This window comes from Lithohypha guttulata, assembly GCF_036872675.1.
Source record: "Lithohypha guttulata strain CCFEE 5908 chromosome Unknown scaffold_2, whole genome shotgun sequence".
NCBI lineage: Eukaryota > Fungi > Ascomycota > Eurotiomycetes > Chaetothyriales > Trichomeriaceae > Lithohypha > Lithohypha guttulata.
In genome coordinates, this window is record NW_027042751.1 from 3,113,184 (window position 1) to 3,141,017 (window position 27,834).

The following is a 27,834-nucleotide window of genomic DNA, read 5'->3' on the forward strand; positions in this document are numbered from 1 at the left end:
TGCAGATGAACACCACAGGCTGGAGTAAAGCCACCTGTACAGATGAAAGATCTTCGATACTGCTAAGTAAACGCATACATACATATACCCGGTTTCGCGAAGACGCCTCAGAACATTTTGCATAATCAACTCATCCGCTGTTTTGGCAACTTTGGCAATAACAACCAGATGAACGTGATCACAACCAACAAAGCCAGCACAATCGGCTGCAGAACCATTACACCTTTACTCTGTGCGATTGCACCGACCGCAAAGGGTAACACGGTTGCGCCGCTTGCTCCTACAGCTGCTGCGAATCCGACGGCGGCGACGTGTAGACGCTGGCAGATAGTTAGCAAACGGTCAAAGTGCAGAACAACACAGACAGTGGACGGTCTCCTCTTCGTAGTGGGTAGTGGAAGGGCAATGTACTTACTTTCGGCAACAGCTTCGTCATCGCCACAACAGCAGCAGGAAAGAACGGGGCAATAAAGAAACCAAGCAAGCCAACCATCACTGCCGAGACGTTGAAGCTCGGTATCAGCCAGAACAGCAATTGGAGAACGATGCAGATGATAAGGTAAGTCGCGACGGCGTGTTTCTCAGTCGGGAAGCAACGCGCGGTGACGAAGCCGAGGACGAACCGGCCAAGAGTCACGCCTAACCAGAATCCTGTCGCTACGACACCAGACGCGAATTGAGTGCCGCTGCGGACACGTAACATGAAGGTGACGATCCAGCCGCCAACGGAGACCTCTGCGCCGACGTAGAAGAGTAGGAACAGGGCGGAGAGAATGGTGACACGATTGTTGACGGCTTCTGCGGTTGTGCTTGGTGCTTTCTTCAACGGATTGAGCTTTTGTAAGAACGAGGGGCTTGATGTTGATTTAAGCTTGCGGGAGCTTCGTATTGGTTTGTTCATGATGAAAGCGTCGTGGAAGGGATTGAAGCGTTGTTGCCATGGGGATTTTGTTTTGCCACTTTCAGGAGACTCGTCTGTGACTGGTGTCATGGTTCCTGAGCCGCCGTCTGGAGAATCGTGGTGTGCCGCAGCCAGAGTTGCGGCGTGAGCTCGGTATACTTCGCCGGTTGCCTTCCAGAAAGCACCTGTCAGAAAGAACACTTCGATGAGAGAAGCTCCAATCATGAAGTAGTAGAACTGGTACCATTCCCAACCAGCTTGAGTGATAAGAGATGTGGCGATCAAAGGTGAGAGTAACGCACCGAACCCATACATGCCGTGGAGAAAGCCAAGCACTTCGTTGGCATTCGCCATATCCCCGATCCAGGCATTCCAACCTGAGTCTCCCAGTCCGTTCCCGAATCCAGCAAGCATGAACACCACGACCAGAACTGGATATGGCGGATGGAGTGCGATAACGATGTACGCCACCAGATGGGAGACACTCATTATGGCTGCAACTCCACGCTGGCCAAACCTGTTATGGATCATGTTGTTTGTCAACGCGGAGGCAGTATAGCCAACTATGGGAGACAAGAACACGAGACTGATTGTGATATAGTCGATGCCGTAATAAGTCTCGAGGTAAGGTATGAGGGCACCGTAAGCTGCATCATTCGCTCCTAGTATCATAAAATCCCAAAAGGTAGCCAGCACTCTAATTATGTTGATCCTTGGATGATTCCATCTCTGCAGAACTGGCGTCGTGTTTGCGGTCGTCGGGCTAGGCAAGGTTCCTTCATTGGCTTCATCGAATGTTGTGAGATTCGCTGGTGTTGTGTCGTTGGCTTTGGTCGACGTCCATTGTGCTGTTTGCTTCGATTCCTCTGGATATGTCGGCATTTCCATGGTCATTGTAGAAGATCCTCCGCCATTGCGATTGACGCCGAAGATCTTTCTCGGAGCCATGAGACAAGTGATGAGGTCGACAATGTCCGAGTTGTCGTGTATCGAACCCTTTTCAGCTTGTAGGACTCGGTCGCGAGTTGTACCCGCCGTACCTGGATTTTCAGACAGAAATTCGAGTTGGAAGAAGATGACAAGGTCTTGCTCAACGACGTTTACATCGAAAGTATATAATGTACTACCCTTTGAAGTAGGCTCATTCCATTCTCATAATGATGCCAGACATTCCTCTCTCTTGATCACGCTACGTACTACACTGAATAAGGATGATAATAGGCTGCATTTCTTCATGTATCGAGCGATCGGACGGCCCGGTTACTCAAAGACTTCTTGTATGAGCGCCATGACAGAAACAGGAGCACGCCCGCGATGGAGAGCCTGTTTCCACAAACTGAAATTTGTGACCGCTGAGATGTGCTATTGAAGCCATGGAACCAGTAAATTTCGTGATTGCTACAAAGTCTTGGCACGCTCAATCTTGGGGTTGATCTTCGGGAGTAAAAATGCGGAGGTCGTGATCAGCGGGATTTGACAGCTCTAGCACAAAGTGGTGCCGAAGTTTGCCCGGTCAAGTCGTATGTATCGGCGAAGTCAGGATACTACAGTAGTAGAAGCTCGATTACAAATATGCCAATGCAAAGTTTACCGGACAGCTGTATTTCCTTTGGCAGGAAGCAGCACACGGCCTGTTACAATGGAAATCAGAGATGAAGAGTTCTTAATGTAATGTTACTTAAACAGCAGTGAGGGTATCATAGCACTAACAGAAGGAACCTGTAGCAAAGTTCAGCGCTAATATGCCTCAAATCTCTATGTTCGTGTGTCTTCGTGTGTCCCATCGTAACGTCGTGTTTGCTCATGTGGCCGTATGGTTCTCAACCTGGAAGGCCAAGTTTATAAAATGAAATACTCACAAAATTCACCCCTTCGACAGCAAGCATCGGCCCTGTCTAAGACTTATTCAAGTCGTTACCGAAAACCTCTGTGTAGTGGGATTTGACCTTTTCGCACACTTGCGTGTTTCTTTTTCGGAGTTGTTCAAGCACATGCTTCTCAGGTCGACTTCCATCTTGCCATAGTTTCGCAAAACTGACACAGGTTGTCTCTTGTATAGTCTCCCAGAAACTCTTCTCGATGTCGACACCAAAAGTTTCGAGCGCGTCAGCTTTCGGCATCCAGCACCGAACAAGCTTTCCATTGGTGTCGCGTGTGGGTGTCTGTACTGCCGATATGCTATCATCGAATATCGTGTAAGGGTCGAATTTGGGATAATTGGCATGAATGAAGAGAGGTTTTGGAGGCGATGCGACTGTGACGGGACCTGGGTGAGCAACCTCGTTGGGGTCTTTGAGTGTGACAGGGAGCCTTGCATTGTGGAAGAAATCGTTTACAGGGTCGAACTGTATCATCGCTGTGCCAATGTACTCTCCACTGCTATCGTGCCTGCCAAAGCTTCGGACGGGCTGCTTCACAAAGTAGAATTCCTCGTTGAGGGCCGTCGCTGCCCAGGCAAAAGTTTCTTTGTCACCTTGACCAGGACCTCCTTGGGATTGCAGTAAATAGTAGTACTCCGGACCATAAAAGTTGTAGTATGTTGCTAACATAATGCTCAAACAATGTTTCGATTTGCTGTACAAAATCTCGCCACTCTCTGTGGCTGGCCGAGCATCGAGTGTAGGCGGACTGGATATTTTGGCAATATGAAAGAAATATGGCGATTCGCTTGCATACCAGAAATCCGGCCAGAGTACTAATCCTGAGTCTGTGAACGGCAAAGAATGGAAGAGCGGTTCTGGATTTGTGACAGGCCATGCGTCGGAGTCGAGCAGCAGCACATCCTCGAAAGATGAAAACAGAATCGAGAAGATCTTGTATTGATAGGTGTTGAGTTTCACGTTCGTGTCGGCTTCTGCGAAGATGTCGGAAAAGTATCGGCAATCCGCATTGAGGGATGGAAAGACTTTAGCGCAGAACTCGTCGGTACGAGGTGAAGGCCTGTCGAGAAATACCTCTACGGGAAGCGTGCACTGCGTCTTTCGAAGCATTCCCAAGGAGATGGCCAATACAGTAAGGAGACTGTCGGAAGCTGTGGTTACGATACCTCTGGTTCCGGCCACATACACAAGACTAGTAGGAAGTGACCGGATATCCTTGACGAAGTTCGCATGTGCACTCTTCATGCGTGAAACATCAGCCCCGTCCATCCAAAGAACATCAGGACGGGAATGTGCATGTTCCGGGTCATAGGCGATCCTTGGATTTCGAGGTACCACGAGATCTGGCTTCTTTTTACAGTGCGGATCATTGTTCAGTATGAGCTGATGCAGAATTTTCCAAAATTGAGCGCTTCGCAAGCCCAAAGGACTTGATGTTGATTCTGAACTCAATCTGTAATAACCCGGCACTGCTTCTCTATTGCTATGTTGCTGAGCCGTAAGGAGAATAATCAGAATTAATGCGAGCGCACCCAAAACTGCCGTCTGTCGTCTTTTCCGAGTGGTCGACCTCCATTTAAACATGATAGGTTCGTGCTATTAGCTTTCGTTCAACCGAGCCTTATCGTTCAGACACCATTGCGTGACCTCATCGGCTGACATGGTGAAGAGCAGCCAGCAAATTAGTTCATCTCGAAGATTGTCAAACAAAGACGCGTTCAAATGCCAATTCCAAGCAGAAAGATGATACAACAACGAGAATCCAAGGAAGCAAGAAATCGAGGACATTAACATGAAGCATGAAGGAAGAATTGATGAGGATGGCAATGTCAGTTCCAGCGGAGTTAGAAGTGGAGAGGACCAGGATCAAGACTTTTGACTTCGTGGCAGGAATGAGCGGCACTCAAGACACTGAAGGTGCGTTGGAACTGATAGAAGGACCAAGATACGATTGTTTCCTGCAGCAACGGAGGCCAGCGAATAATGCTAGTCGCGTGTCTCGGACAAATGATATCGCGAACAGTTCGCATGAAGGTGGTTGGAGAGAAATTTGTCGCCAGTTGCGAGTCTCATTTCACGTGGCCGGTGCATGGACGTTGTGGCGCACATTCTATCGGAACTAATCTCGATCCACATGTCAAGAACATGTTTCGCACCAAGCTTAACAATACTTGGCATCGGGTAACACGTGCCGATTTTGATTCAGTGCTGTGTTTGAAGTGCTTGGTACAGATATGTATATACTATCAAGAAGCTCGTCCATGCGAGAACTCATTAGAAAACCCATCAGTTGCCCCACATGACAACGCAAGAAAAGCTCCAAGTTTAGCCCTATGTTGTCCGTCACTTTTGGTCCCAAACGCCTCTAAATATGGCTCAGCAATGGCATGCTCAATTCCGATCTGCTTCAGAACGTCTCTGAACATTCAGTCCAGGCTGCATCACTTCCATTTAATCTCTTCATGTTCTCGTCTTGCTCTAGGATCTTGTCGTGCACACGCATCTTAGGCGGTGGCGCCATGTGTCCATATGCACCTCCTGTCCGCTTGCCATGTGCTGTGACATGATAAGCATCTCTTGCATCACGATCAGGCTCGAATTCACTGGCATCGGAATAGGTTTCCCAATTCTCACTACCACTGGCCGTGGTTCCGGTCGTAAGGTTCGAGGATGTGTTAGATGTTTGCCGCGAGGCTGGCCGTGCAGGGTTTTGTTGTACAGCAGCATGGAAATTTGCTTGGTGCTGATAGTGCTTCTCCCGATCAATAAGCGATGCTGACATATACGACATCCTTTCCCGATCATCATAGACATCTTCCGGACTGATTGGGCGAATGTATTTACTGCTAATATCTGATACAGTCGAACTCGAAAGTGCACTTGGTGGTCTGATTGAAGCGACATAAGGTGCTGGCGCCGCTGGCATCTGATCCGCAGTCTCGAGAAGGTTGCGCATCTTCGGTGGAGGAGCGCGAGGTGGACCCATCGTTCTCGTGGACTGCGCGAAATTTTGTTGAATCGAAGACTGGTCAAAGTTTTGTGCTGGTGGCTGTGGCATGGCAACGCGACGTTCCGGAGACTGACTGCCCTGCTGCACATGACTTGCCGGCACACGAGCTGGAATTTTCGATGGTGACTGTGGTATCCTCGAGGGTGGCTGGATGGAGGAAGAAGGAGGATTCCGTGCCATCGTTGGTCTTATGCTGGTGGGTGTTTTCGCTCCTGGCCGTGGTTGAGAAGAAGAAGTGCCGAATGCGCTCTTGGGTCTGGGTGGCTGTACAGGTTTACACGCTGCGCTTGGTACAGCTCTAGTCGATGGAGTTGGAGCCGGCGTCTTGGATCTAGGTGGAATACCGTTCGGTGTTTTCGAGCGTGGTGGTGGTACCTTCACTTCAAGAGCTTCTAATTCTTCTAGATACGATTCTCCATGCACGAGGAATGGTCGACCATATTCTTCCTCATATTGTTGCAAAGTCCTGGTAAGGTCCGCCGCGACCTTAGGCAGCTCCTTTGCAATTCGCTTCCTCATTTTTTCCTCCCTCAACAATTTACCTGGATCTCTCTTTTCCCCCTTCTGTGGTTTGAGCAGAAGTCGAGAGGCATCCGCGGCTGAAGCTGACAGAGCGTCACGGTCTGAGATAAGGGATTTATGCTTCTCAATCAAAGCAAGCACAGGAGCTCGCTGATCCTTTAAAGTCAGTAGACGTTCAATCTCGGCTTCGTGTGCTGATAGTAAGGCATCACTGTAGACATCTGAAAAGGCGGGCGTGAAGTCGAGCATTTCCTCCTCGGAGAAGTAAAGGGCATCCCACAACTCTTGTATTCTTACACGGGCATCTTCGACGAATAAGTGGAGATTTTGGCGCTTGAGTTCGTTCAATCGTGCGAGTTCGTCTTCAAACTCATTGATCGTTCTTAAGCCGCAGCCACGGTTTGCAGCCAAAAAGGCCTTGCGATCTGGTTCAGTGATACCAAGTCGATCCCATAGAGTTTCTATAGTGGCCTTGATATCTCTCAATCTCTTTTCTCTTGAGCGCTTCTCCTCCAAGAGCTTGTCTCTTCGGCTGCGCAGGCGGTCAACATCTGACTGGTGCAAACCAAGTTGTTCAGGCGAGTCGCGGTAGTGTTGGACGATGCCTGAATCCGTTTGAGCTTGCGGAACCCCGAGGTCTGACCAAAGTCGCACAATTTCTTCTGCCGTTGTTTGGACAACGTTGACTCGCTTGTTATACTCATCGTAGACACGAGTAAACTCGTCGTCTAGAGTTGCGACGTAGGATGGTGACAGATCGAAGGTTGGAGGACACGAGTTTGTGTTTGTGGGAGGAAGTTTGATCTTTATGAAGGAGGACTCGAGGTGTGAGGAATAGGACTCTAGTGCTTGAACGAGCTTCTTGACCTGTTCGAACCGTTCGCGATGAAGTCGACTGATGATGTTGTATTTCTCTTTCAAGTCGCGCAAGCAATCGACAAGTGGATAGCTAATTTTCATATCCTCCAAGTTGATCTCATAGGCGTAGTCTTTGCCATCCTCCAATGACTTCTCCATCTGTTTGATTGTACCAATGATATTTTGAGCTTCACTAGTCAGTTTGTTCTTCTCGTCATTTGCAACCCGTAGCTGGTCGTTAAGTGTTTCAGACAAAGCTGTGAAGAGCTGTGAAATATCAGCATTTGCTTCGTCGCAATACCAGCATTAACGCGTACCTCTGTCTCTCTGGACTCGCGCTCACTCCTAGGTACGCCTATTTCGTCGAAGATAGAATGTAATTGAGCGATGATGGTAGTGACCTGCGTTTGCAGGAAACTGGTGTCCATCCCGCCAGGCATATTGAGTATTGACACTAGAGCATGAGAAGAGGATTGCTTGGTCGCAAGACTGCTGAGCAGCCTCAGGTCGACGAGATGGTCAAAACGTGTATGTGTTTGTTCAAACGAGAGAAATCGTGCAGGTCGTTGTGAAGTGATAAGGATTGGAGCATCACGAAGTACCAGTATAGGTCAGTCCAATACATCGACGCTTGTCAATCGTCGTACAAGTCTTGAAACGACCTGGTTCGGTGGTTGTCACAGCAACGAGTGTCCGCCAAGCACAACCGCAGAGTGATTCGATGGGTTAGGATTCGTTTTAGGGAACCGCGAGCCCACCAAGAAACACGCTAGTCTTGGTGTGCCTGACTGCCTTTTGATCGCTTTCATGAATCTGATGCCTCAATTGCTGAACCATCATGCAGCTGGCTGCTTCATCGTCTGACACTAAGTTTCCAGACCAAAACACAACCACCAGCACATCTAAACCAGACGTCAGGTCTTGAAATATGTCCACAAACGCTGCGCAACGTTCGTGGGAGGCCGAGAATGATGTTATCACTATCGATCCTGAGAAGAATGCGCTCTACACTCTCCCAGAAACCAAACGCTACAAGACATTCACTGAAGAGGAGAGACCATGGAAAGCCGACCCTAATTACTTCACAGACGTCAAAATATCAGCATTAGCTCTGCTTAAGATGACTATGCACGCAAAAGATGGAGGCAATATCGAAGTCATGGGCCTAATGGTTGGGTATGTATCGGAGAAGTCCTTCATCGTCACAGATGCTTTCAGACTGCCTGTTGAGGCTACAGAGACAAGAGTCAACGCACATGAGGAGGCATACGGCTATATGACTACGTTTCCTGAGATGTCCAGACAGACGGATAGGCAAGAGAACGTGGTTGGTTGGTATCACTCACACCCGGGCTACGGCTGCTGGCTTTCCGGCATTGATGTTGGTACTCAGAAGAGTTGGCAGTTAGGCTCTGATCCCGCAATGGCCGTTGTCATTGATCCCCACCGAACTGTTTCTGCTGGCAGAGTCGAGATTGGTGCTTTCAGAACTTATCCCGACGGCTATAGACCTCACGACAAGAATCAGGATGATGGCTTCCAGGCAATTCCCACCGCCAAGGTAGAAGACTTCGGCGCTCATGCAAGTGATTACTACTCGCTGGAAGTTTCTCATTTCAAGTCTACCCTGGATCAGCAATTAATTGACCTTCTCTGGAATTCCTACTGGACCTCTACTATCTCGCAGTCACCACTCTTTTCGAATGCTGAGTATACCAGATTACAGATCGCCGATCAATCTATCAAAGTAAAAGAAGCTGCTAGAAAGATCAAACAGAACAGCGGTGGTCCCAGACGGACTGGGGCCGAGCTTGCGCCCTCTTCGGGGAGTAGGACAGACATCAAGATTTTGCCAGATAAAACTCTTGAACAGCTCGTGAAAGGAGGTAACAAGATTAGTCAAGAGGCGATTGCTGGTCTTTTAGCCAACAGTGTCAAGGAAAAGCTATTCGTGGGTGTAGTGGATGAGGCTCGACTGCAGACTGCTTCTGCCCAGGCCATAGATGCTGCAGTGGGCTCGGCCACAGCTACGACGTGAATATATCATGATGTAACGACACAAGGAACTTGAACGATTTACGACAAAAATGACACGAAAGACCGGATATGCACAGCTGCAATGCAGCAGACACGTCGAGCTCCAACCATGAAGACGTTTCCTGCTTGGAACAGGGGCTGACCAATACACAGAGGCATAACGTGAGTCGAAGATGTATTTTCTTCAACCTCGACATCCTTTCAAGCGTGTCAGTCTGAGAGGACGTGGGGCTTGGCAGCGTCGGTGTGAGGATCTGCAACCAGTGTGCACGCTTGCTGAGAGACGAAGAGCAGAGTTGATAAAGGGTGTCCCAGGTGTGCTTGCGTGCGGCACGGCAGGAGAGCCCTGCTAAAGTTCGGCTGCAGCTCCGACAATTCAATACAGACTTTGCATTTCTCCTTTGCTCAATTTTCTCCATGTTGAGTTCCAGTTTGAGAGCATATGTTTCAATGTTCGTGATGCATGCTCACTGTGTCTTTCTCGCAATCGGTCTTGTGCCCACCAAAAACTGATACCATAGCAAACAATTCAGGTTCGCGTCCACTGGTCGTATCCCACGTGCAAAGCTTTCTTGCACGAATCGAGAACGTGTAGCAAAGATGCAGGGGGATTCAGGCACCGTTGGTTGGTCATGATAGTCTTGTACGACAATGCACATGCGAGCACCGAAATGTCTTTCCAAGTGACGGCGAGTCGGACAATTTTGACGTCAACCGCGTCTCTGGTCAATGGATTCGTGTAATCTCATCAAACCAGCATACATTGACGCCGGTCGTACCCTAGATCTCAGCATTTAGTCTTGTAGTATGGACGAGGTGATCTGCACGTATTTTGTAATACACTGGGACAACAACGAGTACCTCGAGATCGCCATTGGAAGTGTGTTTGCCAATATGAGTACAGCCATGGCTGTCAAGCTGGCCGCACGGCGATCACATTCCGCCCTCTGCAGATCAGACTCGTTAAGGACATGTGGCCAGCAGGAAAAACAGGTTCATGCAAGTATCGCAATTAGCTTTGCCAGATCACCCAGTGTTCCGACCCGCGACACCACTGATGATGTTCTTCCGCAGAACACACATCTGAGGGCGTACAGCTTGCAACCTAGTAGCTGACCACGTATGACTAACAACAAGCTCTCACCGTCTTTCGATCCAATCCTGTCAAGAGACAGCTCAAGCTTTTCTTTAACAAGCATATGCATGTCAGAAGAAAGGATCATCAACACGCACAAAATCGCAATACATGGTTGTCACGCTCAAGTAGACAGCAATGAAAGTTAAAGAGCATCCACGTGAACCTCCTCATGCATGCAGGAGAGATGTGCTGATCTAGTGGGGGATACTACGTACTGGTTTATCGCAAGGAACCGGAAGTTGAAAAGCAAGCAAGAGGAGTCTTCGCATGTAATCTGAGCTGCCGCTAAATCCCTATCAGGAGCGAAGGTGTTGCCTTTGCCTTCGGCTCGTGAATTATATACTGAACCTATTGAGAGCTGGCACGGTTGCCGTTGTTTCTACAGAAATATTGATATGAGTACCTAGCTTTTACGGGAAGGATACATATCTGAGGCACGGGCCGGCTTGACCTTTTGGAATTCGAACCCAGTGGAGGCGATAACACGGGAGGTGCATGCAGAGGGTGGAGGGGAAACCACCACGCCTATTATCGTGATAATTAGGGTGCTGCAGACAAGCAGCTATACGGTAACTCGCATCGGAAATGACGACGGATCGCCGATTATGACTGTGACTCGTGGAAGCTCTACAGTAGATTCGAAGATACCAGGGTAAAGTAGGCGTTAGTCCTTATCACACATGCATGATTGTGGTGGCTTCTTGAGTCTAAGGTTGTCAAGCATGAATACCTCTGGCTACAGTGCTAGGGAACGTAGCAGTATGTGATTCGTTAAATCGATACATCAATCACACCAACCAGGTTCATCCAACTCACTTGTACTCGGCTGCCCATGTTTTTCGAGAAGCCCAAATTACAGAATGCAACTGTAACATTCTTCAGTCAATTTAGTGATGGCGTCAGCAAATTAGCCACTAGGCACGACGCGAGCAGCAGTCACAAGCTTGGGCTCGGGCACAATCGTGTTCTCTTTCACAAATCGTTTGATGTTCTACTTTCAGCTTTAGAGCTCTTCCCAACATCAAGTATGCTGTGGCCCTTGGCCATTTACCAGCAAGTGTTCAGCTGGTCATCGTAAGCGCGTCTTAGGCACTAACTAGCAGTAGGTTTCATTCTCGGTGAGGCAAGTGCCCAGACCTGGAGTCTCCACCAGAGTCGGACATTGAGACCCCACAACAGCAGCTGGACGATTAGCGTGCTTTCTGCTCATCGTGCCCTCCTCAGGAAAGGTCGACCAACACATCCGCTCCACTTCCTTCCATGATTCTAGTCATGTATAGCCGCTTACCACTCTTCATTTGCAACCAGACCTTTACACTTCCGGAACGACATATTCAGCACCTGGACAATTTGCTTAACCTTGAAAACCGCAGATTTCCTCTTCACGACCCCTCAATCCCGACCCTGAGGCACAACTACAAGCTCGCTGCATCTACGCTGTACCCTGGTGATTCACGATGACAATGTGTTGACGATTCTTATGACCCGAAGAGCCCAGAATCTGTCTCGAGACCTTCATAAACAATACCGATCTACGAAATGGCCAAATCTATGGATGCCATCTCGAGTTTTCAACATATAGTGGACAGTGTTCCGGACTGGAAGTTGCAGCTTGTGGAATTGTTGGCCCATGCTACACTGAAACATGAAGAGTTCGTGGCAGAATACTCCAAGCTTTTACATCGAATCAAACACAAGAAAGAGAAACCAGCCTCAATAGCCTCAATTCAGAGTGACGATGAGCAAGAAGACCACCCTGTGATGAGCTCGGAGCTGCGGAAGTCACCACGGCCATCCGAACTAGTTGAAACAAAATCTCTCGAGGTAGGCACCGGCCTCATATATGCCCAAGCACGAATCAAGAGAAAGTCTCGCACATCCATTCGCTCCCACCCTTCTGTGCCTCGAAACATTCTTCGCAAGCAGATGGTCGTGATCTATTACGACTCCCATATCCAGTCAGAGCTCGACAAAATCGTCAAAGCCCTAGGCGCTGCACGGAACAATCTTCGGAAAGGAAAGAACGCCTACACTGTCGCCAAAGGTTGCCCTTTAGCTGGCTTTAGTCGGAGGTACGAAAGCCTGGACAACCTCAGCCACAGCACGCCCTCGAGACCGACTCCACGCTTGTCAAAGGCACAAAGTGATACCACTGTTCTTTCCACAACAGATACAACCGATCTAGCATTTACGAATACAGACAAAGAGCTCGAAGTTATTCAGTCATTGTGTGAGACCGCCGCACATCAGATGCTTCGCGATGGACATTGCAAGACTGAATTGACTGATGCTCGTGATAAACTCGACATCTTGCTCGCCCTGGCTAAATCTACGTTGCAGGTACTCGAAGGTGAAAAGCATAACACAAGTGACGAACAGACACAGTCTCCGAGGGGTTCTAGCACGAGTGCAAGCATGTCTGTGCAGAGTACACTTTGCGAAAAACCATCGGTAGAGGCAATGTATGAAAACAACAAATACCTGGCACCACGAATAACCTTGCTGGATCAACACAAGCAGCGCTCACCACATACTGTGAGGTCAGCCTCGGTCGTGCCCCTGGCAACGGATGCCATTGAGGTTGACGATGACGAGGATGATGATAGCTCAATCGAGATCGACCTCAAGCTTCCCACTTACAGGATCAATCGCAGGCTTGCCGCTTGAACACTGCGAACTGCACATTCACCTTGATCTGTGAAGCAAATTTCACGAACTTTAATTGTAGCGTTCGAGCGTCTTGCCATTTGGCCACCTGAAACGTCTCTCCAGCTTTTCGGACATCGTTAACAATCTTCAATCTAATTTGGATTTTCACTATCTCAGCGGGCAGGATATCGCAAAATCTTTGGAAAGTGCACAGCAACATCGACGGAACAGGAGGGTTATCAGGGCTTTCTAAGAATGGATTGTTAGAGATGGAAATCACTGATCGTGATTGATGCCAATATTATTCATTGAAGCAGAGCATCGACCATGCAGAAGCGAACTAAAGGTGACTATTTAGTCGTTCTAGTACACGAAGAACCACTTTCAATCACTCGTTTTTGCCCTATCACGCATTTCTACAACATGGCACCTGGCTGCCATCCTCAGGATGCTACGGGTGCGCTCGTAGACAATACTCGGAATTTTCACGCAGCATCGCCATACCAAATTCGCAAACCAACACGGTGCTCCTTGCGACACTCAGACAAGCTGAACCTTATACCAATGTCTAGCTCGCAAATGTCGTTCATCGTCTAATAGTTCAGCAATCGACACTGCTCTGACAAAATGCCTCTTCTCAGATCCCAGTAGATTTTTAGAGCCGCGGGTGTACGAATAGGTCAGTGCCGCACGGCCCAATGGCCTGGACGACTGCGAATCAAGTCGATGATCCTCGAAGCACCACGACTTTCTTGGTCAAATGGCGATGCGCATTTACCGTTTCCAGTCGTAAGATCTACAACGCCAAAGCACAACGTCGATCACAGCGCCGTTAGCTCGGATTTGATGTGATCGAGTCTTCCTATTCGATCTTCTCGCTTGTTTGCTCGTTTATCAGGTCCACAGCGTACTTTGGCGCTTTTGCTTGGCTGGTGACGACTTTTGGCTGGCTCGATGGTTGAAATTGCCGAAGGACACTGCCGCGAGCGGCTAGAGCTTCGGAAAAATTATCGATCGGTCAGTCACGCTAGTGTTGATCAGGATATTAGATCACGTGAATAAGGTATGGCTGTTTGCTCAGCGGAAAAGGGCACAACAGAACCAGGGACAATTCATGCTTGTCTGACTGGATGAAAAAATCTTATCAAATTACAGTAGATTATCTCAGGTCATTGCTATCCTAGGCCTCGAAGAGTTCCTTCGATGTGGAGAGATTCCAAATCATGGCAATCCTGGCTCGTATTCGTGAACGAGTTAGTCAGGAGTTTCTCTGATCTGAAACACTTCCTGCCTCGCTCCAAGGACGCAGAAGTCTAAACAGGACGCACGTGAACTCAAGTTGATGTACGTCGTCGAAAAAGTGAGAGATCGCCGTTGAGTAACCATCTCGACGGCATCTAGTTCGAGTCTATCCCTGGAGCTTGTTATTCATAAGTCACCTCGATCGAGGCAGTGAGTTCCCCCTTGGCCGGGGGTCGGGAGGTGTCCGATCTTTGGTAAGATAAGACACATGTCTTCTGCGTTCGGAGTGTGAGATCAGATCCATGGTTTAGATCTTAGGGATGTTATGTCTCACCCTGTCTCGTTTCCTTGACCATGTACTGTAGGTGCATAACAGTATGCATACAGTATATACTGTACACCTATGCTTGCACCAGACCGACAATCGGCAAGCACTTACTCCATATAGTCGTTTCGCACGTGAAGGAGATACTTCCTCTACTGAATACTAAATCGTTGTGTGAATGCTGACAGTACTTCTGCAGCAAGCTCTGAGTTACCACGAACATGAACACAGCAGAACCTAGTGACTCGTCCCGAAGCTCGCAAGGTGAGGCGAAGAAAACCTGCGTTGGGTACCGGGCTGGAAGGCTCTTCTTCACAGGAGCCTGAGTACTGAAATCACATCTTCACGACTGGGTCGAAGCGAAGCTTTTCACTCGACGTTCCCAGACCTCCGGCTTGTATGACATCCTCTGTTGCAAAACATCCACCCTCAAAAAGCAGATCTGCCCCAAAGGTCAAGTGTCGCTTCAATCCTAAGGATTGCGTCACTTTCATATGGTGGAACATAAGTAGACTACCTATGCTAGCTATAAATGACCTGCGCGATGTTGCTGGTAAATTTGAGCACTATACGTGCCTGAGGCATTCAAGCCTCCCACGTTTGACTTCATGGGCTCTAGGGCACGAGAAGTACACGACTAGTTCATCAACGTTTTTTCTATAGGCGTAGGGTCGTTAGGATCTTCAGAATAGAAAGAACAACTGAAATCGCAAATGCTAGCGCTCTTTTCACAAGGCTTAATAGCTCTTACCCACTACTAACGTTTGTTTATGCACACACATGTAAGATAAAGTTTTACCAAGGTAAACACGTACAAAATGTGAACACACCTGGGGTTGTTCCGAATTGTACAACAACCACGATATTACATAGGGCAGAAGTCCTGCGCTTCTCAATAGTGCCATCTAACTGTTTTTCGTTCCATCATGGTAGGTAGTGTTCATATTTGACAAGTGTACCGTCGTTCTTTCGCTCGTCGGAGGAAAAAAAGTCTTCGTGATAATTGTCGTCCCGCAGCAGAGATGGGAGAAGCATGCGAGATTTTCGTAGGTCAAGTCAGGACAAGATGATGTCGGGCACGAAGAGACAGAAACTCTTTGAATGATCAGATCGACTGGTAGTCATAGCCGAGAATAGTCCAGTGACCTCGAGTGATCGCGTCTCACCGTCGTATTGCGAATGCTATGGTTGACTTGGCTGTATGAGGGAGGCGTAGTTGTCAGTAGGATGTCAATGAGGCTGAGTGACAGACATGAGCTACACGCTAAGGGTTTTAGCGTAGGCTCGGAACCGCTTGACGAATATTTTTGCATTAGCTTCGCATCCTTGAACCTATCAGATGGTCCATCACTCACGTAAATAGAAGATGCTCCCTTTCCAGTACAATATCTTTTCACATCCAGGAAACAATTGTATGGCTATTCAACGGGAAAGACATCCTGTCAGGGACGAGCAGATGCAGCTGATCACTCGAATCTCACGTATCTGGTATTGAACGATGAAATGGGCAGGTGCATGCGAGAACTTCGGCTACTTCCTTGCTGAAGGAACCACGTTGAATCCCATCCACTCCTCAGCTTATTTTGTGCTACACTTCGGATTCAGCTTTCGTAAGCATTACCGTGCTGCATGTGAACAGGAGCTGAGTCGTGGACGGATAGACCTAATGTCATGACTCAAGCCATGGCACTAAGAAAACATATTGGGCTGCTGCCCTTTCTGTCATGTACGTATGTTGCTCATGCAACAATACTGCATTAGCCAAGTCAACAACTAGCGAATCATCCTATCTATGTTGACACTGTTGACAAGTTTTGGAAAGCTCGCTGGGAAAAAGCTGCTTGTACTGTGCAGTCAACATTACCTCAGCCGGTGCTATTGTACCGAGAAGACCATACAAATTTGGATTTATGCAGGATACTTCAAAGCTAGACAGCACGGGATTCATGTGAAGAGCTGTTACAACCATAGCACCATTTGATCTATGTTCTACATGCAACGATGCTTGACTGGCACTCGTTATGCGCGAGGTAGCTGACAAGGGCTCGCTGTGATCAAATGGCCCACTTAGGTGATCCATCTGCTTTCGACATTGCATACCTTGAGTTTGTCTTCAGGTGAAAACCTACCAGCTGATTCGAGTTGTGACCTACACATCCGGGCTATCCACTTAACCAGCTGGATTTACCACGAAAAGTCTGCACGGCAGGCCAACTGAGGAGTATTTATAAGGCCGTCAGTATGGAAATGAACAACAACTTTCTGTTCTTCAGTGATCCAGCTCACGATCAAGAATCAGGACCTAGTCATGAGTCTCGCAAATCTTTGCCTGGCTATTGCCAGTGGACGATGGCCTGTGGCAATCACGTTTATTCTACCACTCTTCTCTGTGGCCACTATTATGGTTGCTGTCTACCGACTCTATTTCCACTCCCTCGCTGACTTCCCTGGTCCCAAAATAGCAGCAATGACCGGACTGTACGAGTTATGGTATGATGTCGTTAAACAAGGTCAATACGTGCACGTCATCGAGCAAATGCACATTCAATATGGTTGGTACTCCATTCATGCTACGGAAAGTTGTCTAATATCTTTCCCAAGGCCCAATCGTCCGAATCAACCCAAACGAATTATCTGTTCGCGACGCTCAATTTTTTGACAAGCTTCACTCAGACAGCACCAAAAAACGCACCCACATCCCATCTCTATTCTCTCGAATCTTGGGCCTGAGTGGGTCGATGGTCTTTGCTCCTTCGCATGAAATACATAGGGGCCGCAGGAAAGCCGTGGAGCCATTCTTCTCCCGACACAACATCGAGCGTATTGAGCCGATGATTGTCGAACAGGCACTACTGCTCGATAAACGTTTGAACGAGATGAAGATCTCCAAGAGAGTTGTTCGTTTGGAGCATGCATTCTTCGCATTTGCATCAGATGTGGTAGGGAGGGTGTGCTGTGAAATACCTAGCAATTTCCTGCAAGATAAAGATTTCTTTCCACAGTGGTAAGCTGAGCAGCCGTTGCCTGCGTAGGTAATTGACAGAGGTGCGCAGGTACAGTCTCTTTGAGAGAGGAGCAAGACAGATCCTTCCTGCCATGCATCTGCCACTCATTTCGGTGTAAGTAAGAACATCCCTAAACTACAGCCTACTAACATCAACAGCATCCTGAAGCTAATTCCGCAAACTGTCGCCCTGAAATTGTATCCTCTCGGTGCCACTTTCACCATGTACATGACAGCAGTAACGAGCCATATCATCCACGCTAAGAACCAAGATCTATCAGCCGCAAGCGTGCTTGCGAACCCGAGAAGCTCGATATTTCGATACATTGTCTGCGAGAAGACACTACCAAAAGCAGAACAGAGTGTGGATCGTCTCAGCCACGAAGCAGCAACATTGCTGGGTGCTGGAGCACTTACGCTTGCTCGATCGCTTTCCATGACGTTTTACCACATCCTAGCAAATCCTACGATTCGGGAGAAGCTTGCAGCAGAATTGGCGCAACCATTGGCAGATATTCATGCACATATGCCACGACGGTCTGAGTTGGAGAGACTGCCGTATTTGCGCGCGTGTGTTCGAGAAGGACTCAGGTATGATACATTTTATTTGAACGACTTGTGTTGTCCTTACATGAATACAGACTGTCATATCTACAACTGCAAGCTGTCCCTCACTGTTCGCCAGATGTTGAGTTTCAATACCATCAGTACACTATACCAAAAGCTGTAAGGCAAAGTCACTATATTTGGATGAACACGACTAACATAATCAGACACCAATCCGCATGAGCATCTATTTCATGCATACCGACCTCGAGATATTTCCCGCGCCATTCGAGTTCCTTCCAGAAAGGTGGCTCGGTAAATACAACCCACAGATGGACCGGCAGTTCGTCCCTTTTTCAAAGGGCTCTCGCAATTGTGTGGGCTTCAAGTAAGTGCAGCTAAAGTACCAGTGACCAGCTCATACTAACGCAAACTTAGTCTAGCATGGGCAGAGCTGTACATTCTGACAGCACTGTTGTTTCGCCCCGAGGCGCCGACAATGCAGCTCTTCAATACCGATGCGAGCGACATTCGAGTCAGAGACCACTGTTTCATTCCGCTGCCCAAGTCAGACAGTCGAGGTGTTCGAGTCACGATTGAATGAGAGGCACAAAGAATCTTGACAGTCTCAGCAAAGGGCAACTGCGTCCGGCATATTGACTTCCTCAAGTACGGTTCTTATATGAAGAAGGGTTCGTGGCTTTTGTACGGATCGTGGGTGCCAACCAGTCGAATCGTTTTGCCTTCAGATCTTCTTCTGCCTTCAACTGGCGCAGCTCTTCGGTAGCACTTTTAAACTCTTGGCGGATATAACTACCAGCCCATACAAACTGACGAGCATTGAGTACTTCAAGAAGGTTCCATGAAGGTGGCCAAAGTTTTCCATATTCAAGGTCTAGTCGCTGTTTGGTAAGTCGAAGTGCCCAATCGTGTCCGCTCCACTGTTTGGGATAGATTATCAAAACAAACAGGATCCATCTGAGGATATTACTCGAATCTTGCCAGGCTTTTTCGAGTTCATGAGCGCAAAGCACGTCTCGTAATGTGTCCGCGAAGAAGAGTGGCAGTGTCACAATGTAGTTGTCGACAAGCACGATATACTCCACAATCTTCGTGGCCAGCATGACACACCGAGATATCGAAGTATCGTGCCAGAAACGAGCATTGAGATGTGCATAGTTCGAGACGATCTGGTCACGAAGGAAGTAAAAGTACCAGAGCTCGGATGAATCACGCATTTGTCCTGACTGAAAGTGCCAGTCCTCCCCCTCGAGAATTTCTATCGCACGGCATGTCGCAGAACAGTACCAGGAAATATCTGGGTCCAGAAGTGCGGCTCTTGGCTTGTCTTCGAAAAAATATCCGCACGACTGAGGATGGCGAGCTGCTCTCTGGGGACTAAGCGCTGGATCCTTCCACGGACAATATAGTGGTGGTTGACCTGTGTACAAGGCAATAATACGGTCCGTATTCAGCACGTACGGAACTGACCTGCCAAGATTGTGTATGCCGCCTCGGCTCTGCACGAGGTACACCATGATCTGCTTGTGCGATGCAAGATTATCGTACTTCTTGCTGCACATGATCTCCAACATGACCATTGTCAGCACGATGCAAATCAGCTGATCTAAATCTGCTGGATTGAATTCGTCGAGTTTTAATCTGAGATGCTTAGCGAGCTCGACCTGGAGGTGAAGTAGGTCATCGCCCTGGGCGGTGTGATCATCATTCAACACAAGACAGAGATAAGCACTGACGATGAAATTCAGCAAGTAAGCCGGCGTTTCCATCGCTTGAGCAAGCATCATGCTTTTTTCGCGCCTCAATCGTTCTACCTCGTTTGCGGATCTAGCTGGCGGACCGAGGAGGATAGCGATCCTATCCCAAACATCGACGCAAAATTTGTGGAAAAGTTTTTGGTAGATGGGTTTCCGTAGAGAAGCAAGAGGTAAAGTTGGCAGACCCTCGACGCCGCCCTTTATTATTGAGAAGTCGTGCGGTGAAGGGGGTTTCGCCGATGAAGTGGCCCGATCTAGTGATGGTTCCCGGGCTGTGACTAGTGGCTTCCATCGCCGATGACTTTGTAATTTACAATTGCGGATGATACAGCCTGGTACAGGACATTTGCTTGCGATCTTAGCTTTTGGTGTACCGATGAGCCAGTTGTTCACCTTCTGTTCAGTTGGAGATGGCGATTGTGGTAATTTCGCAGCAAGCTGGACCAGTCTTCTTTTCTTGAATCCACGATCTCCAGTGGGTAGAGATTTTGACCTTACATCTGTTTTGCTTGAGCTTTCGTTAGAGCCTTCGGAATTGCTCATGGTCGTGTCATGTCCAGAAGCTGGACAATTTTTTCATGGAGTATTTATTGAGAGATAATGTTGTGTGATCGCATATGCAACTTGCTCGCGACGTACTGGTCATAGTATGACTATAAGTCACAGCATCTGAGCTCAGCGGAAGGTGCAGTGAGGCATGAGCTCTTATGTAATCGGCGGTGGTGGTTTCCTCCACTCATCCCTCGCTTGGCTGCCAGAAGTGGCGCACAATAGTCCTTGACTAGCTGGAAGATAGTAATCAGCTCAAAATTTGAAACCCAGTAATCGCGTCCAATACCTTAGTGGACGTTAGTAACTGAAGGTAGGGGAATTGTGCCGAATCTGCAGCACGAGTCGAGTCATGGTGGAGTTCGCTAAGTCGACGCCGAAAGACGAGAATGTCTCAAAAGCCCAGATCCTGGTGATCTCGCTAATCGATACTACCTGGTCACATTGATGGATTACTATTGGTTCAGAATGGACATACTCCATCATCACTTCATACAGCGTGAGATGGTGCGGGTATCAGCAAATGAGGATATGTAACCGCACCTTTCTGACTGCTCCTCTGTACTCGACGACCTGACAACCATTGAGCATGCTAGCGATCTGGTTAATGTATGCCGAATGGAACACATACTACAACGAATGAAGGATTATATATTACGAGAATGTGGTATAGTGAGGATTGAAGGACAACTTGCTCAACATCGCTCAAACACTCTGTAGAGTCCTTTCAGATTGGCGACTTCAACCACACCTTGCATCATTCCCTGTGTCGCAAGTAGGCGACTCCGAAAGGCTGGGAAGAGGACATGCTCCAGGGCATATTCAATCTCAACTCGGCGTTTAGTGATGAAAGAGTCCTCTTCTGCTTGTCTGTTCTTGATAGGAGATTGTCCAGCTGTAACATCAGACTCCGGTGTCGCAGTATCTCTCTCTGCTACTCTTGTCGGTGACGTTAAAAGCTCGTTCTCTGTCTCTTTAGCTGATTTTTGTTTTGCCTGTGGTAGTTTCTCGGGCACATAGAACGCAGCTAGCTCAACAAGGAATGTATGAAAGCACTGTGCTTCGTCTGTCCAGTCTACAAAAGGACCTAGACGCAGAAGAAAGGTAGGCAGCTTCGCCATGCTGGGTAGATAGTTCTTGATGAGCAGTGGGATTGTGAGAAGGTTGCCTTCGTCCGAAACTTCGAGGCTGAAATACTCCCTGAGCATTTCTCGACGCGAGTATATCTGCTCGTAGACCTTCTCTACAATCGCCGACGGTTCAAGGTCAGCCAGTGAGGGATCCGCCTGCACTTCGAGTTCTGCAGCCACAAGCAGTAGCTCTTTGAGTTGGATCGGGTCTGAGCCCGAAGGCCGCAGTTGTATCGCACCGAAATTTCCAAAATCAGTGATACCTATCTGGTAGAAGAGCTCGTTGGCGATCATGCCGTAATCGACCAGGTAGAGGTTGACACCTGATTGCATTGCAGCAAGACGGCGAAAGGGATCAACAAGACCTATGTAGGTCAGTGATGCGAAGACTTCGGTAAGGTTTTGATGTATTGCATCACGAACGTGAGCGCGTAAAGTCTTGATAGAGCTGAGCCGAGTAGTAACCTGTTCTCTGTCGGTTGTAATGTATTGGATACCATGACCTGACGCTGCTGTGGTAGTATTATTGTCGTGGTTGTCGAGAGATTGTGATGGTGTAAGAGCTGGCGGTAGCATAGAGGTGATCTTGCGGAGTTTTGAGTCAGTGCGGACAAGATTATTCTCATATGGTCGTTTGGATGCTGGAGTACGCGGCAAAGCATCTGTGGACGGCTGGTTTTTGTCGTCACCACCAGCCAGTGGACTCTGTTGCTTGTTGATAGTGCTGGAACCAATTGCAGGTACTAGTGTCTGTGTCTTGAATGTTCGGCTCGTATCGACTTGCGTCAAACGTTCTCTAATGTCGGTGCAGACCATGTCGATAATTTCATCCTCACTCAAGAAGTGTACCTCACGTTTGGTTGGGTGAACGTTGACATCGACTCTTGCTGGATCGATTTCGAGGCTAAGGTAGACAAAAGGGTGCCCGCCTTTAGGTAGAAAAAGTTGATATGCTTGCTCAATAGCTTTTTTGACAGCCGAAGATTCGACAGATCTATGGTTGATGAAGAGTAGAATCGTAGTCCGCTTTGCGCTGTAGTTGGCAGTTGTGCAATAACCCGACGCAGAGAAGCCCCATCTATCGTTCTGAGTCTTAAACTCGATCAGCTCTCTCGCAGCCGCTCCATGAGCCTGCTTGATTCTGTCGATCTTGCTCGCCGCTGCAGCCACAGAGAAACCAGCTCCCGCCTCGCCGTGCTTTTTGATCGAGAAAGAGACATGTTCGCAATGAACGGCATATCTGGTGACAACGTCAAGTATTCTGGCGTATTCCTCGCTTGGTGATTTGAAAGCACGACGTCGATTGGGGATGTTGTAAAACAGGTCTTCGACAGTGATTTGCGTACCAGGCCGACCAGCACATGGCTTTGGATCAGAGCTTTGGCCTGGTTTTGGTGGGGATAACTTTCCATCCTGGTAGTAGGCTTGCCATGCACAACTTGAACCAGCAGTTTTTGTGGTCACTCTGAGGTGAGCGATGTGGCTGATACTGGCCAAGGCTTCACCGCGAAAACCGTATGTACCTATAGATCTCAAGTCGTCAAAGTCCTTCAATTTTGAAGTGGTGAAACGTTCACACAGAATTGGCAGGTCATCCTTCTGGGTTTGGTTAGCATAACGGTATGACTTGTAGCATTCTTTACTGACCTCAATACCGTGGCCATTGTCCGTAATCTGTAGCAACTTGAGGCCACCATCTTTGACCAAGATTTCTATGGCTGTAGCCCCTGCATCGACAGAATTTTCCATCATCTCTTTAAGGGCATTCACAGGCGCAACAATTATCTCGCCGGCAGCGATTTTGTTGACGACATCTTGGGCCAACGGCTTTCTACTATCAGCTCTACGAAGACTTACCAGTTGAGATGAGACGTGCCTTTATTCGTCGAGGAGCCTCAGATGGAAGACCTGCTTCTGAGGCAGTCCTCTTCGCGCCTCTCGGCTCGTTATCATCTACGTCCATAGGTTCCGCCATAAGAACTGAATTTTGAGAACAACCAGGCGTAGTAGACCTGGTACAGTGACGGCGAGGGAACGCGTCAGTAACAACGCGGTATTCAGGTAATGCCTCAGGCTGCAGAGTTCAACTTTGGCGCACAGGCAGGCACGTCCCGAGGTCACATGCAAGTTGCGAAGCCTCTATTTCATATTGCTTCTTGTTCATAAAGCAGGGCAGTCATGGCACCACGCACTCTGAGAGCTGCGTTGTATCTGGACGACGGTCTGCCTTGAGAAATCACAGTAACATGATGACTGGATAGCCGTCTTACTGGCAATCTGGAGGCCTATGTTAAGCCTACACAAGCCATTCCTCAACCAACGTGATAACCATGACCATGAATTTTGTGACGTTCAACCAGGACTACAGCCACCTGGCTGTGGGTGAGTCTATCAATAGTCAATGGGTCACTCCAGAAGCAAGCTGAGCAGCTGCAGGTACCTCGAGAGGCTTCCGCATCTTTACCACAGAGCCATTCTCAAAGACATATGAATCAAGAGATGGGCACATTGCTATGGTCGAGGTGCTCTTCTCCTCCTCTCTAGTCGCCCTAGTACTTTCACCTCGCCGTCTCCAGATCAAGAACACGAAACGAGACTCCTTAATTTGCGAAATGACCTTCGTGACCTCGATTCTGGCGATTCGAATGAACAGGAAAAGGCTGGTGGTAGTGCTCGAGGATCAGATGTACATGTACGATGTTCAAAATATGAAACTGCTTTACACGATTGAAACCTCGCCCAATCCGAACGCGATCGGTGCCCTCTCTCCTTCGTCTGAGAATTGCTATCTGGCCTACCCACTTCCTCAAAAGGCAGCTTCTGCTCCTGCCCATGTCCCTCCGAATAGTACACATATCTCACCTACATCGGGCGAAATCCTCTTGTTTGACGCCATCAAGCTCGAGGCGATCAACGTGGTTGAAGCACACAAGTCTCCCCTTTCATGCATTATATTCAACAGTGAAGGCACGGTCATGGCAACAGCATCAGACAAAGGTACTATAGTACGTGTGTTCTCTATCCCAGATGGACACAAGCTCTATCAGTTCAGAAGAGGCTCAATGCCTTCTCGAATATATAGTATGGCCTTCAATATCACCACCACGTTACTATGTGTGTCGTCTGCGTCAGACACTATCCACATTTTCAAGCTTGGACAAGATAATCTAGCTACTAGTGATGAGCCCATGTCACCTGCTGGACCTGCACCACCGTCGAAGCGCCTCAGCCAGAGTAGTGAAACCAGCCCATACTTTGACGGTCAAGACGCAGAGACCGAAGATCCAGCGTCGTTGAAGTCTAGGAAACCAAACGGCACTTTCATGGGTATGATCAGGCGAACGTCTCAATCTGTTGGTACCACGTTGGCCAGCAATCTTGGTGGTTATCTGCCCAAGGGTGTCACTGAGATATGGGAGCCCTCAAGAGATTTTGCCTGGATTCGCTTGCCAAAGCCAGCGTCTGGTCAAGCGACAGGTCCTATTCGCTCTGTGGTCGCCATGTCCAGTAATTCACCACAAATAATGGTGGTGACCAATGAAGGTGGATTTTATGTCTTTAGCATCGACCTTTCGAAAGGAGGAGAAGGAAATCTTGTCAAGCAGTACTCGGTGCTTGATATCAACGACAGAAGTGGAAGTACCTTAAACGACTATTGAAGAATTTTGAACTCGGTTCTCGTACCTTAGCGATGGTGTTACTGGCGTCACAAGATCCTGTTTTGACTTTCCGGCGGCTCGACCATGAAACTATTGCAATAGGCAAGCTTATCAACTCAACAGAACCGTAATGCTATACCACTCTGATCGAAATCACCAACTTGTTCTCCACACGCTGTGCTCGATTGCACATGTGTGATGTCTGCCAACAATTTGATACTGTTTCGTCAGTGGCACTGCCAGATATAGGCAATAAGGTGTCGCGAATGCAGGCTGATGGCGGTCGTATTTGCGAGTAAGATATTACTGCCAATACTGATATAAAATCATCCAAGGGACTTGTTGTTCATGACCGCAGTATGTCAGCATGCTGACGCTTCGCAGCAGCGAGGTGCACTCGAAATTCCGGCAGGTATGAACGTATACTAGCTTCATACACTGCAGGAATCCAGCGTGCTAACTTGTCGTCGAACGAGCACACCAAGATAGTTTATGTCTCGGAAAACAATACACCAATACTGGCAAGATCCTGGCTTGAATCTTTTTGAAGCATCTCTGCCTCCGTCTTGGAAGTAGAGACGTTAACGAGACTTGATCTTCCGGCGTTCCCGCTTGTGGTCTCTATAGTCGAAAGTGCTACGCGGATTAAGTCAATATCTTGTGCGTGATGAAGGGTGATAGCTTAGAAGCGAGAGGATACCTACTCTGTGAAAGTCCCTCAACTAGACCCGATACGACGTCTGGATGCAGAGCATTCCGACAGTCGTGGTTGAGCTTCAGGCAGGAACTGCAAGTTTGAGAGAACGGCAGCAGCAGAATCTGCGTTCTACTCGGTGGTAGAACTTGCAAACCAGGGAGCAACATAGCAGCAGGTAGTGGAAAGCATAAACAGCAGCAGATGAAATTTCCAAAACGAAGATATAGCTTACGAGCTATACGAGAATGTGAAATAATTCACTGCTTGTATTGCTAGACGAACAACATTTATACTAAATTGTGCCAACATGTATTCACTTCGCATGATTCGAATCCACTCCTCGCATATTCCGCCTCGCTTCGCACCAAAGAAGCGTATCTGATTGGACAGCTTTCCTACCACGAAGTAACTCTTCTCGTGCACGAAACAAAGAGTCAGTGAGTCACATCAAAAATTAACCAAAGTTCAAGTTTGGAAAAGCTCAATCAAAGTCTTCTTGACCCTGTGCGACGAAGTGCCAGTCTTCGAAGTCCTCCTGCGGGATGGAAGAATGTGCTTTTAGGATAATGCAATCTGAGGTGACTGCCATCCATCCGTCGTCTTGTTCTTCCTGCTGGTGTATGCCAACCGAGACTACAGTGGTGCAGTGGTCGTCACGCTCAGATGCTGTCGGGGTCACTGTCTGTAGATCTGTTCGTCCAAGCTGTTTGGTGATTTCTGCAATTTCTTCGCTATCTTCTGGCGAATGATATCCAGCACATGAAGACCAGCATGCCAAATTCGCGTCTGCCTTGAAAGCAGAGTAGAAGGTGTGCAAAGGCCTCAGTTGTTGCCAGTCACTGGGCGAAGGCACACACATCAAACGAGATTTTTTCGACGCACCCATATTGAGGTACATACACGCAAGGCGTGGTAAATCGTATATTTGTGAGATCTCGTAGCCTGCGTCCACGACCTCACGTTGAAGTAGAAGAGGAGTTTCTGTCGGCGACGTGCCAACCAGAGCATCATTTATCATTCGAAAAAGCTCGCTCGTAAATGATGCTGGAGCCAGTTTGTAATGAGCAAACCAATATTTGGAGACGTAGTTGAACAATGGCCATTCGTTGGGAGATTGAAACCATCGCCTGAACGAGTACCAAGGCCTTGCAATCATGACAGTGCCTAATCTTCGTATCTGTTCGAAGCACATTTGCGTGATTGTGCTGTGTCCTTGATCAAAGCCAGGTATCTCAACAGTTCGAAGGAAACGTGCCATTGAAGGTTCTTGAAAACTGATTGTGCCTGCTTTGTCGTGTTGAATCAAATTCCCGCACAACTTCTCGAGTGACATTTCGGTTGGCAAGCTCTGTGCTCTTCGTAAGATTCCGCCAACTTTGTTGTTTTCAATACTGGCAACGCAGTGTATCCCGGCAGTGATCTCGGATATCGTGAGGCGTCTGAAGCTAGTGCTCGCCAGACATAGAGCGAGAAAAGCAATTTGAACTTCGTCAACCGACCTGGTTTGCAACAGATGAATTACAGCCCTCTTGCAGCGGTCAAAATCTGGCTCAGGTAGGAGACCATAATCATCATAGTCTTCGAAAATGGCTAAGCTTGGCTCTATTAAAATATCGATTGGCTCGGTTTGCAGCCAGAGCAGCCATTGCATTAAATCAAGCAGTTCTGATTGAGCACATCTTACATACTGTTTATGTCCAGCAAGTGGTTGTGAGAGGCGTCCGAGCATAGTGCTCGTTTTCTGCGTCTCGACTTCCACAGCGCTGTGCTCGTCCGCACTGTCAAGAACGACATAGTAGTCATCAGGCCTGGGGTCTATGTACAAGCCTTCTTGAGAATGCGCTTCGGGTTGTATTATGCTCTCGCAAAGGTGGCTTCTCGGACTGTCGTTATATGGTGAGCTCCAGAT

General features: G+C 48.2%; 9 protein-coding genes across 9 annotated transcripts; 4 read left to right on the plus strand and 5 right to left on the minus strand.

Moving 5' to 3' along the window:
* Window positions 1–125: 125 nt before the first annotated feature.
* LTR64_003238 (uncharacterized protein) lies at window positions 126–1,849 on the minus strand (the record flags this gene model as incomplete). Its single annotated transcript, XM_064897598.1, has 2 exons — window positions 126–320; window positions 416–1,849. 2 exons carry the CDS (start codon window positions 1,847–1,849, stop codon window positions 126–128), a joined length of 1,629 nt encoding a protein of 542 aa, XP_064756548.1.
* A 947-nt stretch (window positions 1,850–2,796) lies between these two features.
* On the minus strand, window positions 2,797–4,365 carry MNN2_2 (mannosyltransferase; the record flags this gene model as incomplete). Its single annotated transcript, XM_064897599.1, has 2 exons — window positions 2,797–3,922; window positions 3,968–4,365. 2 exons carry the CDS (start codon window positions 4,363–4,365, stop codon window positions 2,797–2,799), a joined length of 1,524 nt encoding a protein of 507 aa, XP_064756549.1.
* An 823-nt stretch (window positions 4,366–5,188) lies between these two features.
* Window positions 5,189–7,611, minus strand: ASE1 (Microtubule bundling protein; the record flags this gene model as incomplete). The annotated part of the gene is made up of 2 exons (XM_064897600.1): window positions 5,189–7,438; window positions 7,489–7,611. 2 exons carry the CDS (start codon window positions 7,609–7,611, stop codon window positions 5,189–5,191), a joined length of 2,373 nt encoding a protein of 790 aa, XP_064756550.1.
* A 488-nt stretch (window positions 7,612–8,099) lies between these two features.
* RRI1 (COP9 signalosome catalytic subunit rri1) lies at window positions 8,100–9,209 on the plus strand (the record flags this gene model as incomplete). Its single annotated transcript, XM_064897601.1, has 2 exons — window positions 8,100–8,347; window positions 8,390–9,209. 2 exons carry the CDS (start codon window positions 8,100–8,102, stop codon window positions 9,207–9,209), a joined length of 1,068 nt encoding a protein of 355 aa, XP_064756551.1.
* A 2,676-nt stretch (window positions 9,210–11,885) lies between these two features.
* LTR64_003242 (uncharacterized protein) lies at window positions 11,886–13,013 on the plus strand (the record flags this gene model as incomplete). Its single annotated transcript, XM_064897602.1, has 1 exon — window positions 11,886–13,013. One exon carries the CDS (start codon window positions 11,886–11,888, stop codon window positions 13,011–13,013), a length of 1,128 nt encoding a protein of 375 aa, XP_064756552.1.
* A 4,016-nt stretch (window positions 13,014–17,029) lies between these two features.
* LTR64_003243 (uncharacterized protein) lies at window positions 17,030–18,716 on the plus strand (the record flags this gene model as incomplete). The annotated part of the gene is made up of 7 exons (XM_064897603.1): window positions 17,030–17,114; window positions 17,164–17,566; window positions 17,616–17,681; window positions 17,726–18,157; window positions 18,208–18,292; window positions 18,340–18,500; window positions 18,551–18,716. The coding sequence occupies 7 exons, from the start codon at window positions 17,030–17,032 to the stop codon at window positions 18,714–18,716; spliced, it is 1,398 nt and encodes a 465-aa protein (XP_064756553.1).
* A 61-nt stretch (window positions 18,717–18,777) lies between these two features.
* LTR64_003244 (uncharacterized protein) lies at window positions 18,778–20,433 on the minus strand (the record flags this gene model as incomplete). Its single annotated transcript, XM_064897604.1, has 1 exon — window positions 18,778–20,433. One exon carries the CDS (start codon window positions 20,431–20,433, stop codon window positions 18,778–18,780), a length of 1,656 nt encoding a protein of 551 aa, XP_064756554.1.
* A 701-nt stretch (window positions 20,434–21,134) lies between these two features.
* On the minus strand, window positions 21,135–23,544 carry mlh1 (DNA mismatch repair protein Mlh1; the record flags this gene model as incomplete). The annotated part of the gene is made up of 2 exons (XM_064897605.1): window positions 21,135–23,383; window positions 23,427–23,544. 2 exons carry the CDS (start codon window positions 23,542–23,544, stop codon window positions 21,135–21,137), a joined length of 2,367 nt encoding a protein of 788 aa, XP_064756555.1.
* Window positions 23,545–23,899: 355 nt separating this feature from the next.
* ATG18 (autophagy protein) lies at window positions 23,900–25,228 on the plus strand (the record flags this gene model as incomplete). The annotated part of the gene is made up of 2 exons (XM_064897606.1): window positions 23,900–23,951; window positions 24,006–25,228. The coding sequence occupies 2 exons, from the start codon at window positions 23,900–23,902 to the stop codon at window positions 25,226–25,228; spliced, it is 1,275 nt and encodes a 424-aa protein (XP_064756556.1).
* Between the last annotated feature and the right edge of the window lie 2,606 nt (window positions 25,229–27,834).